We start from the raw sequence: 10,234 nt of genomic DNA on the forward strand, positions 1-10,234 counted from the left end.
GGCAAAAGAAAGAGTCGTAAATAGGCCTTCGGTAACAAAAGTCACAATTATTGCTCCCCAGGGTTTTATTTTGACGAGTTGACCCTTCTGAGACCATGAAATATTTGAGAAAAAACATTGAAATGGTTTGGGGTCATTTCCGTGTGGAAAACAGTGTCTGGCGCCTCAACGGTAAGAGATAGAGCCAAACGGACGAAATTTTCGCCCATGGGGCTCTACTTTGATGAGTTACCCCTTAGGAAACATTTAAAAAAAAGATTTTTTAAAAACGTTATTTGGGACCTGTTGTTTTTGATTTTTTAAAAATCCAATTTTCGAGCTAGAATGCTCTACTTTGAACTTGATCTGTCTTTTTATAATACAAAACGACCCTGAAAGTCCCAGGTCATCTCAATTCGTTCTCGAGTTATCGTGATGACAGACAAACAGACAGACAGATAGACAGAGAGACAGACAGACAGACGCGAAACTCTTTGATCATCAGTGGAGTAATAGGCTTCGCTAATCGCTCAGCCAATAAACGGCCTTCCCATTGACGTACAAAAAGACTTGAAATTTTTCAACACTGCCACCATTGCAGAAGTTCTTAAGAAAATAGAAGAGCTAGAGGTCACAAACAGTAGATTGCAGCAGGCGGAGTCAGTCCGCCGGATTTACGGCGCCGGGGCGCCGACCAGCTTCGCATCCGAGGACTCCAAGGAGGCGATCAAGATCGTCGCCGGCGTGCCCGCGGTCAACGCCGCGCCGCAACAGCAGCAGCCGTCAGAAGCCGACCCCATCGCCCAGCTGCAGAGAGATGTCGCCCAACTCAGGTTAGACATGCTGCAGCTGGCGAAACAGTGCGCCAGCAGCGCCGTACCGCCGGAGCCACCAGAGCCACCAGCCTGGAGCTACGAGGGCGACGATGAGTACGAGTGGGCCGACGAGGACGGCGAAGACGGCGAGGAGAACGAGGACTACGACGGCGACGACAACTTGGACTGGCAGCAATAATTCTTTTTACCAATTCCTGATAGTAGTGTATGCCAGATCGCCGTATTCGTCGCTGCGCCTTGCCGACAAACCGTGCTCGCCGCTTCTGCTGACGCCGTTCCTTTGGCCTGCCACCCGGCCGCCGCGCCGTACCGCCGTGTGGACGCCCGGATCATCCAACGCTCTACCCATCACAACATCGGTCAGCAAGTCGGCGCTCACCTACTCTTCGCACTGACCCACAGAGGAACGCGCAGCTCAGCAAGATCAACAGAGGGCGACGGGAAGCGGCACTGCCAAAATTTTCAAACTTTCTCCATTTTTTTTATTTTTTTTAATTTTTTTTTTTTAACCTTTATTGTCTATTGCCCTTCGTCATGGGAACTGTCCGTCTAGAACCAAACAAGTAATGCTCAACAAATCCTGCTCCAGGTTCTTAAGAGGAGGCTAAAGTCCCGGCCGTCCAGCGCGCTGGCGGGCTCCGTGCGGCGCTCGCAACGCCTTGCACGGGAAGATTTCTCACATTGTTTCTCAAAGACCCGTGCACCAAAAAAATCCAAATTCGGCAGGTGGGTCCTTGAAGGACTAATCTCGATGTCGAACGCATTCGTTTGCTTCCGACATTGCCTGTTTTGCCTACAATGAAACCATTGACTCGGCCACAACAGATTTTTTCGTGGCCGCTTTTTGTGGAAAATGGCTCTGTACCGCTGTAGCCACATCCTTTATCTACATTGTATCAAAATCTGAGATCGATATCTCCAACGGTGTGGCCGGAATCCTGCAAACGCCGGACCTCTGAACGAGTCGTCCCGGTTGTTTCCTTCAGTCAGACAGCGAGAGTCAGAAGAATAAAGGACCGGCCCTTATCATCGCCCCCTCCCACTGCCCCTTATAAAGCTGAGACAGCAGCAGAGCGCCGAGGACCTGCGACATGCAGAACCGTGCCGGGCGTAGCCGAGCCGCATGTCCGTGTTGTGCGTACGCTGGGCGAGGCGCTGCGCGCCGGGGTCGCGTCAGCCCCGAGCCCAGGGCATCGTGCTCAAATGTAGGTTCAAAATTGGCCAACGACTTCAATCGACATTTCGCTGTGATCGGAAAAACGAGGACAGATTGGTAGTACATATATTAATTGTCCTAGAAAACTTCTTCTACCACTAATTGATCTGTGTACAGGGCACTGTCTGGTGCTGCGCGCCTCCTGCGATAAGAAGGAGAGAGGTAGAATAGCGGTTTTCAAGACATGGTGTAGCGCCATTGCGCCATTCTGGTACTGCACCCTTCAATGGTGCTACCCCTCTGCGCCATTTGGCGCACGTTTGGCTGCCTACCCCTCAGGCGCTGGTGCTGGCGCTGTCGCTGGCACCTCGTGTCAGCGGCGCCGCGCCACGGTGCGCGTCACCACTCTAGGTGTACGTTTGGTTGCCTACCTTGCCGGCGCAACTTTCGTCGAAGGGGTAGGGGGGGAGGATGCTGTGGGGTGGCTGGTGCTGCTGCTGCAGCTGCGGCTGCTGCAGCGGCCGTTACAGAGAGGTCGACTCAGGTCATACACACACACACACAGCCTCCCTCCGTGTGAGCATGAAAATGAAAATGTCAGGAGTGGGATTCGAACCCACGCCCCGCAGAGCAACGCGGGACCAGAGCTTAAATCTGGCGCCTTAGACCACTCGGCCACCCTGACTCATGCCGTCTATCGTAAACGAAGCAGAGTGTGATGTCTCCTGGCGGTGGGTGCCGCCACGGCTCCGATGAGGCGAATATGCAAACGTGTGTTGGATTAACTAGGACGCGCGCAGAGTGTCGTGTCGTTGCCCACCAACGCCCTACTGCGGGTTGTATGGTCAGCAATGTAAGGCTACGGTGTGCCATGCGAACCTGAGAGTGCTCCACCCCCCCCCCCTCCCCTCAATCATGCTGTATATAAATAGGTGTACTTTGGTGGGTAATGGGGAGAATGCTCACGTAGTCACATGCTATAAATCTCTGCTCTGTGATAAGAAGGTTGCTGGATCGAATCTCACCAGAGTTGGATGCGATTACGTGATTTTTTTTTTTTTTTTTTTTTAATATGCAAAAGTATAAATACAGGTCTTTAATTAATCAGGTGGGGCTGAGTCGAAATGATCGAATATTAACCACGTTCTTATGTGCTGGACGAATACGACAAGTTTCTGCTAACTCGAAAACCATGGCACCGCTAGTCTATATAAAACCAGATTGGAAAAAGTGATGATGCAGCGTGAGGGTGGGGGTGGCCTGATTTATTAAGAAGGAGTCAGCGGTGAAAATATGGTATATAAGTTAGTGGATGGTTGGGTACTTTAGTCAGAGTCTCTCTTTCATTGCGACGCATCGAACGTGTTAAGTGAATACTGTGTTCTCCGTGCAGCTCAGAATGGCGTCAAACTATCCTGGTTTATCAGATCACACTCTGAACTCTGTGGCACACCTCACCAACGAAGAGATTGCCCAAATGTTGTGTTGGAATGTTGATCCGGTGAAAATTACATGCGCTGAACCTCTATCTGGTAAGTAGTTATTTATTGTGTATCGTGACCATGTTGAAAAGGTCTTATCTAACGCGCTCTCTATATTGTGTGTGCAGATGCGGTTGTTGATGTGCCAACTTCACCGGAGCCTAAGGTGCCTAAGGCGAAAAGAAAATGTACTCGGGTTGTTAAGAATCCAATTCTTCCTGCTACTCGAACTACTAAGAATCCGATTTCCTCTGCTGCTAAGAAGAAACGTGTATCTAAAGATAAATCAATGAGTTTGAAAGCCTGTAGAAGTGAGGCTCGTGTAGCAAGTGTATTTAAAAGTATTGGAGATATTTGTGTTAAAATGGCTCAGATTTGTAATGAGTCAACCTCATCCTGAGATGTATAAAATAATAAAGTTTTGTCATTTAAATATTGCATTGATTTGACATATCTATCCTGTGATATCTGGTAGCGGAGAAAAATAACAGTACAACAACGCAAAAGTATACCCATTTTAACTAATGATTTATTTATTTATCAGGTTGATGAGAAACATACATCAAAGGCAGGGCCTTTCATCCCCTTATACAAAAAAAACAAAGGGCACCCTGCTGATGCCATCGTATTCATACCCTCCAACTGTTCATCTGACATTCTTGCCAGACGTGTAGGTAGAACAATGAAAATGGCCTCCCCACCGCCGCCTGGTAACAGTAGTTCTAGCTTTACCTTCGAACCGCACCCAGAAAAATCGTTTCTTGTTTCAAGAGCAAAAATAAACTTGTAAATTTGCTCTTGACTTTTTTCTTGATTGAAGACCACTTGATCTTGGAGCAAGAGCATTGTTGAAGTGCTGCTAGTCAAGCGTGTCATTGTACTTGGCTGCAAGAACACTGCGCTCTTGCCGCCGCAAGCGCGCCAGCCGGGGCAGCGTCGAGCCGAGCGAGCCGCGCGGACGCAGCCGTGCGCGCAGCCGAGCGAGTCGCGCGGACGCAGCCGTGCGGCCGCTGTGGCTCGTCCCCTCCCTCTCCCCTCTGCCCCCGCTCCTGCCGCGCCCAGCCGTACGGGGTCTCCGCGCGCGCTGCCGCCCGGCCTCATTAGTGTTCCGACTGTCAAGCGAGCAACATGTCCGCCGACGCGCATCAACACGACGAGCTCCTCGCACTTCTCACCTCGTGGGACCTGGAGAGGCTCTTCGAAACCCTCAAAGGTGAGTACACAAATTCTGTGCTGTTTCTAAGAAGTGAAAGTTCCGGAAAGTGTTCTCTCTTTTAACATTGTTCCCCTCCACATCCGGCGTTGATTGCAATGCTGTTTTGCAACTCATAGTTGTTTTCACAACTGCGTAAAATTGCCTTCGCCATCGAGTTATCATGGGTGCAGTGCGTCTTTCATTTGGCAATGTAGGGTATGCTACTTCCAACTCGATTGGCTAACGTTTTTATTTTGTGCCGGTCGGCTGACCAGCCGCTGACCAGCCCCCCTCCCACCCACCTCTTGTCTGACGTCGTTCCACCCGGCACCTCGCTGCTAATGATAAACATGTACAGCTGTAAATTTAGTCTATTTCCGGTAATGCTAAAATACAGAAGAATGCAGGGAACCACTAGGCGGAAGTCACCATGTTCAAGCATACTGATTTCCGGTTTGTTCCCCGCGTTCTTCTTTTCAGCTATACCGGAATGCTTTAATGTGCGATTGAGCTGGCGCCCCCTTTCTCGTGTCCGTGATGATGCGCTCGCGCAGCAGCCAAACGTGTTTTATGATACGAAAAATTCGAGATAAAACCCCCCCCCCCCCCCTTCTTCCTGTATCGGTTTTGCTGCTCTGTAAGGTTGCGATGGCATTTATTTACAATCGCAAAAAATGAAATAATTCGCAACAGGCTGCAGAGAGGAGTGGGGCCAGCCAGGGGCAGTGCCTCGCTCTTGCACATGTCTATGATTTTTGTTCTTCTCCTTACGGTCTTGCTGAATCGTTCACAATATGGTATTTTAAATGCGTTCGAAAGGGAAGTAAGAAGACTGCTCCTCAGACCCCTGCTTGTCCGCGTCCACTCCCACCACTACTCTCTGGAACCAGTTTTGTTTCTTTCTACTTCCTTTTCGAGCTCCATTGAAATACCGTATTACAAAACAGCCACAATCGTGTGCAAGATCTTACAGTGCTGCGACTGGTCTGTCGAACAGCGATGCCCCCCCCCTCCCCGTCTTTCCGACGCACCAAGCGGAAGAGAAGAACAAAAACGGAAGTTGGACAGGCGCCCGCGTAGCACGAGCAGCGGACACCTCGGAGGTGCGGGGGAAGCAGCGCGGGCGTCTTTCCACCTTCCGTTTTTGTTGTTCTCTACCGCTCGGCGCTCCATTGGGATAGAGCATTCCGGTAAAGCTGAAATGCATAAGAATGCATGGAACAAGAAAACGGAAGTCACCATGTTATGGCATAGCGATTTCCGTTCACTTCTTCCCCGCATTCTTCTGCATTTCAGCTTTTCTGGAATGCTTTATTATGGCATAGGGTATTTTGCCGGAGGAAAATCGAAACCTGAAGAAGAAAACACTAACTGCCTGATCTGTTTCCTCCTGAACACTGATTGGTCAACGATGACGTCGGTGTGGCGGTCAGCCAATGGGCGCACAGATGGGAACAGATCCAGCAGTTATGCTTTTCTTCTTTTAGGTTCCGGTTGGACCGAACTGAACCAAAGAAGGCAAGCATGTTTTCGCTTGATCTGCGCCATTTTGCTTGAAGTCATGCTTTTATTCCTTAGGTTCTAATTTTCTTCCTATGAAATTCCCTTATAGAGCGATCATACTGTCGTCTGCTGTCGGCTTACCCGCTCTGCACCCCTACCCGTTGCGATACTGCATCCCAACCCTCCCCAGTGAGAATTTTTCCGACGACATCGTTTCGACATCGTTTTTCACGTCGTTGTACGACTTAAAAGTGGTCCTGAAATCGACGGATTTTCGACAGCTGATGTCGTTTCGATGTCGTGTCGACGTTTCACTGCCGAAAAGCAGTCGATTTCAAGACCACTTTTAAGTTGTAATAATGACGTGAAAAGCGATGTCGAAACTATGTCTGATAAATTTCTCACTGGGATCCCGTCGTTTGCTCGTTGGGACCGACGGTTCCCGAATGAACGAGCGACATCGACGAATCGTCTTCTGCCCACTCCGCTACTGAGCGCCCAGACCCGCCGCCCCTCGCCAACCTTCCCGCCCCAGTCCTCCCGTCGTTCGATGGAGCCAGATTGAACGACCGACCTGTCGACTCAGCCGCTATGTGCCCCTACACGGCCCTCGCCCCTCACCCTGAAGCGCCTGCAATGTAGGCAACCCAACGTGGTGCCGTGTATTATCCCGGGGGCTTCGTGTTGAAAATTGCTTTCGCCCCCCCTATGGTCAATTTCCGTTAGAACTGTGCACAGACCACGTTCGATTGCAAACAATTTTAGTGAATTCGGTATCTTTTTATACATGTTACCCCCTCCCCCCCCAAAAAAAAACAACAATGTACACGTCATTTTTTAATGTAGCTCTTATATTAAAAGGAATTTCTCGAAAATTTATTATTGTTGGGGATCTAATTAAGTACGTCAGTAAGTCTGCCCCCCTCCCCCCATCCCCCTGTCATCGACTGTAACATTTTGGCGGACCCCCTCCCCCCCTAGGCCGATGACGTAATTTGCATACGCCCGCCCTCCTCCTGCACAGCGTCGTTTACTCCGCCCAAGCTACGCCCCGGCATGCCGCAGAGCATTTGCAGGCGTCGTAAGAAATTCTACGTGTGCACGCTCGTACGCATTTCGTTTTCTCTCCATTATAAGGCGCTAGTGTAGGGATGGGTGGCTGTCGTTCGGTGAGGCCTCGGGTGAGGCGAAATAGATTCAGCCGCTGGTGTAGGCCACCCATTTCACAGCACTGCTGAGGTGTTTCTTTCGGGTCAGTCCACTGGGCGTTCGAACTACTGTGGCCGTACCAATAAACCATTCGAGTAAAGCTGAAATGGAGAAAAATGCGTGGAACAAGAAAACGGAAATCACCATGTTCGAGCATAGCTGTTTCCGTTTTGTCGTTCCCCGCATTCTTTTTCTTTTGAGGTTTACGGGAATGGTTTATTCACGCTCAATCTTTAAAACAGAAACGCATTCTTATTATTTTAGACTATACCCCTGCGCACTGCGCCGAAACGTCACACTGCATTGATTAAAATGACTTTTCATTAATTTCAGCTAATCGGTTCACACCGAAAGACGTTCTCGCCCTGGTCGAGGAAGACCTCCCGGCCGTGACCAAATTCAAGGGGGAACAAGACCGTCTTTGGGCGAAGATTCAAGAGGTTAGTAGCTTAATTATTCCTGTTACTTTAGTACCGCTCGTTTTTGTTCGTTCCCTTATTCCTTTCACGGTTTTTTGTATCTTTTCCAGGCTCGAGCCAAGTATAGCCCTTTATCAGCCTCGCTCCAGCCTGAGCCAAAGGAGGGTAGCTGTGCTGCTTTAACAGAACTTGTCTCAAGTGAAACAGGCTGCACAGAACCTGGGCCGAGTTCCGGTCAAGCTAGGCGTAAGAGTCAAACGGTTCCTCACAATGCTGTCGCGAAGAAAATGCGATTGTTCGACAGTAGTCGCTACGCAGAGCAACTTGTGAGTAGATGGAAATTTTCCCTTTAAACGATGAACTTTTTTATGTTTACTTGAGTTAATGTATTTCTATCCCTCATAACAGGATGTGGTTGCTGTTCTGAACAGTAGTCGGAAGGGCAAAAATATATTGCTGGCATATAATGATAAGACAGAGGACAGGCCTTATCTTAGTGAGAAACAGAGAAATTCGATTGTTGAACTTCTTATTATTGATCTTCGTGACAACGTAGACAGGTAATGGCACGTTCGTGAGCTTATTTTGTTTCTTTTAAGTGTAGTTTGTTAATTATTTTGTTTTTATTAGATTCCAGCACAAGTACTTTGATGAAATTGCCAAAAAAATTCAAGAAGTTTTTCCGACTGAAGATCCAGTAAGGCCCTTATTTTATATTGTTGCCTGATTATTACTTGCAGTTCTTTTTTCTCCATAATTAACGTTACATCGCTTTGTTTGCAGAAAACTTACTATCGTCCCCCCCATTCGGAAGGAAATGACAGCACTGCGCCCCAGGGGAAGTTATTTGCAAAGCTGAGGAACATGCCAGCCCAAGAAAGCGACTCAAGGAGTTCAAGTTTGTCCGCTAGATCTGGGGAGCGGGGTGCTGGTGGTGGTGTCGACAGTAATTTTGGTACTGTCTGTGCTGAACGTAAGTACAGGTCGTCGTACACGTATTCTTTGGTCCTCTTTATAAAAAATATATATTAATTTATCCCCTCGTTCAACAGCTGTTACCGATGAGGTTCTTGGAGCGAAGACGTGGCTGAAGAATTCTGATAAACCTTGGACGGTTGTGCTTCAGAAGTGGAGAACCACGGCACCTATTCGCTTTCGAGAATTCCTAGCCGTTGACAGCGACCCAAACTCCGTGAACATCTATATTAACGAGTGGAAAATTCTGAAACACAAATCTGGCTATGAACTGGTGAGTGTAGATTACTTGGTACAGTTGTATGACGTTATCGGGAGAAATGTCTAAATTTAATTTTGTTTTACAGTTGTTAGAAGACTTTAAATGTCTGTACCCGGATGTGGCTAGCAATTTGTTCATCAAATGGGAATTATTTGTGAGGCGCAACATTGCGATAGGCAAGAAAGATGTAAGCAAAAGTGATGTAAAAGGCAATCAAATTTTACAAGAACTTGCAAATGAGGCACTGTCACCAAGTAAGCATAAATAGTTTTGTAAAGCAATTAAAACCCACACAATTATCAAATTTGTTTTAAATTGAACTGTTTTGACTCTTTCAGATAGCCAAGCAGTTCTCTTGTTAGCACTTTTGCCAAGTATAAGGGCCAACCAGAGAGTCAAAGTTAATGGAAGTCAAGTAAAAGTGTCCGAATCAGAATGCCGTGATAGTTACCTACTGCACGTCAAGGTAAGGTTATTCTGTTAAATTTAGAAATACTTTGAATATTTAGAATGCATTTTACACTGTCTGTTTAAATCATTTTCTTTTCCAGAACGCTAACGACTTGCCTTTGGCTATCCGCAATAGGCGGGAAGAATTTTCCCAAAGTGTCAAGCCAGGTGGGCAGCCACTGATCTGTGCCATTGGCCCATCGCTGGCAGATGTGCGTTCAGTGCACGTGAATGTTGCGAATTTGGATTGGGTGGCAACTTCTGCTCTCTGTGCCATAGACATATGCTTCAAATCATTCTTTGCTCTCAGCATTCCTTACCCAAAAGAAAGTGAGCATGTTTGGAGCACCATCCAGCGGGCTGTGTACGACATCAAGACACCTAGTGACAAGGACATGAACTTCTGTCATAGCTGGATTAAAGCCCTCAAGTAATTTCAAATTTGTAGAATTAAATTTATAGAGTTGTTTGTTATTTTGTATAAATATTTGTTTTGCAACTGCACATTGTTAGAATGTTTAGGTGCCATTTGTGTCTGCTCTGGGAGCCCTCAATTGACGATTTATTGTCTCATTTACAAGTGCGCCATACTATCACTGTGTGGAGCACCATTGTTTGCGCTCAAGAAGGTTGTTCGCGATCATTTGATACGTTGAGAAACTTTAAAAGGCACCTACAGGGTCATGTTAACGTTCCTCCAAGAGTTGTAGTTCAGGTAGATGAAGAAAATAATAATTTTCATTATGTAGGGGATGGTATTGGGAACAAT

The 10,234-nt window shown here is 47.7% G+C and overlaps 2 protein-coding genes and 1 non-coding gene across 3 annotated transcripts; 2 read left to right on the forward strand and 1 right to left on the reverse strand.

Moving 5' to 3' along the window:
- Positions 1-2,566: 2,566 nt before the first annotated feature.
- Trnal-uaa (transfer RNA leucine (anticodon UAA)) lies at positions 2,567-2,656 on the reverse strand. Its single transcript has one exon. It is a non-coding gene; the product is annotated as a tRNA-Leu (tRNA).
- A 238-nt stretch (positions 2,657-2,894) lies between these two features.
- LOC127750109 (uncharacterized) lies at positions 2,895-4,188 on the forward strand. The gene is made up of 2 exons (XM_052270673.1): positions 2,895-3,503; positions 3,581-4,188. The coding sequence occupies exons 1-2, from the start codon at positions 3,371-3,373 to the stop codon at positions 3,850-3,852; spliced, it is 405 nt and encodes a 134-aa protein (XP_052126633.1). The 5' UTR covers positions 2,895-3,370; the 3' UTR covers positions 3,853-4,188.
- A 368-nt stretch (positions 4,189-4,556) lies between these two features.
- LOC113213324 (uncharacterized) lies at positions 4,557-9,899 on the forward strand. Its single transcript, XM_052270674.1, has 10 exons — positions 4,557-4,665; positions 7,693-7,799; positions 7,889-8,104; positions 8,187-8,338; positions 8,409-8,475; positions 8,562-8,751; positions 8,831-9,027; positions 9,101-9,269; positions 9,354-9,481; positions 9,567-9,899. Exons 1-10 carry the CDS (start codon positions 4,581-4,583, stop codon positions 9,897-9,899), a joined length of 1,644 nt encoding a protein of 547 aa, XP_052126634.1. The 5' UTR covers positions 4,557-4,580.
- Positions 9,900-10,234: the final 335 nt, after the last annotated feature.

Source organism: Frankliniella occidentalis, unplaced genomic scaffold (genome assembly GCF_000697945.3).
Source record: "Frankliniella occidentalis isolate FOCC.00 unplaced genomic scaffold, Focc_3.1 Scaffold133, whole genome shotgun sequence".
NCBI classification, from domain to species: domain Eukaryota; kingdom Metazoa; phylum Arthropoda; class Insecta; order Thysanoptera; family Thripidae; genus Frankliniella; species Frankliniella occidentalis.

Coding starts and splice junctions, on each gene's coding strand:
- LOC113213324 (XM_052270674.1), top strand. CDS start 4,581: ATGTCCGCCGACGCGCATCAACACGACGAGCTCCTCGCACTTCTCACC. Junction 8,105..8,186: donor GTCGCTACGCAGAGCAACTT/GTGAGTAGATGG, acceptor CCCTCATAACAG/GATGTGGTTGCTGTTCTGAA. Junction 9,270..9,353: donor AAATGAGGCACTGTCACCAA/GTAAGCATAAAT, acceptor TGACTCTTTCAG/ATAGCCAAGCAGTTCTCTTG.
- LOC127750109 (XM_052270673.1), top strand. CDS start 3,371: ATGGCGTCAAACTATCCTGGTTTATCAGATCACACTCTGAACTCTGTG. Junction 3,504..3,580: donor ATGCGCTGAACCTCTATCTG/GTAAGTAGTTAT, acceptor TTGTGTGTGCAG/ATGCGGTTGTTGATGTGCCA.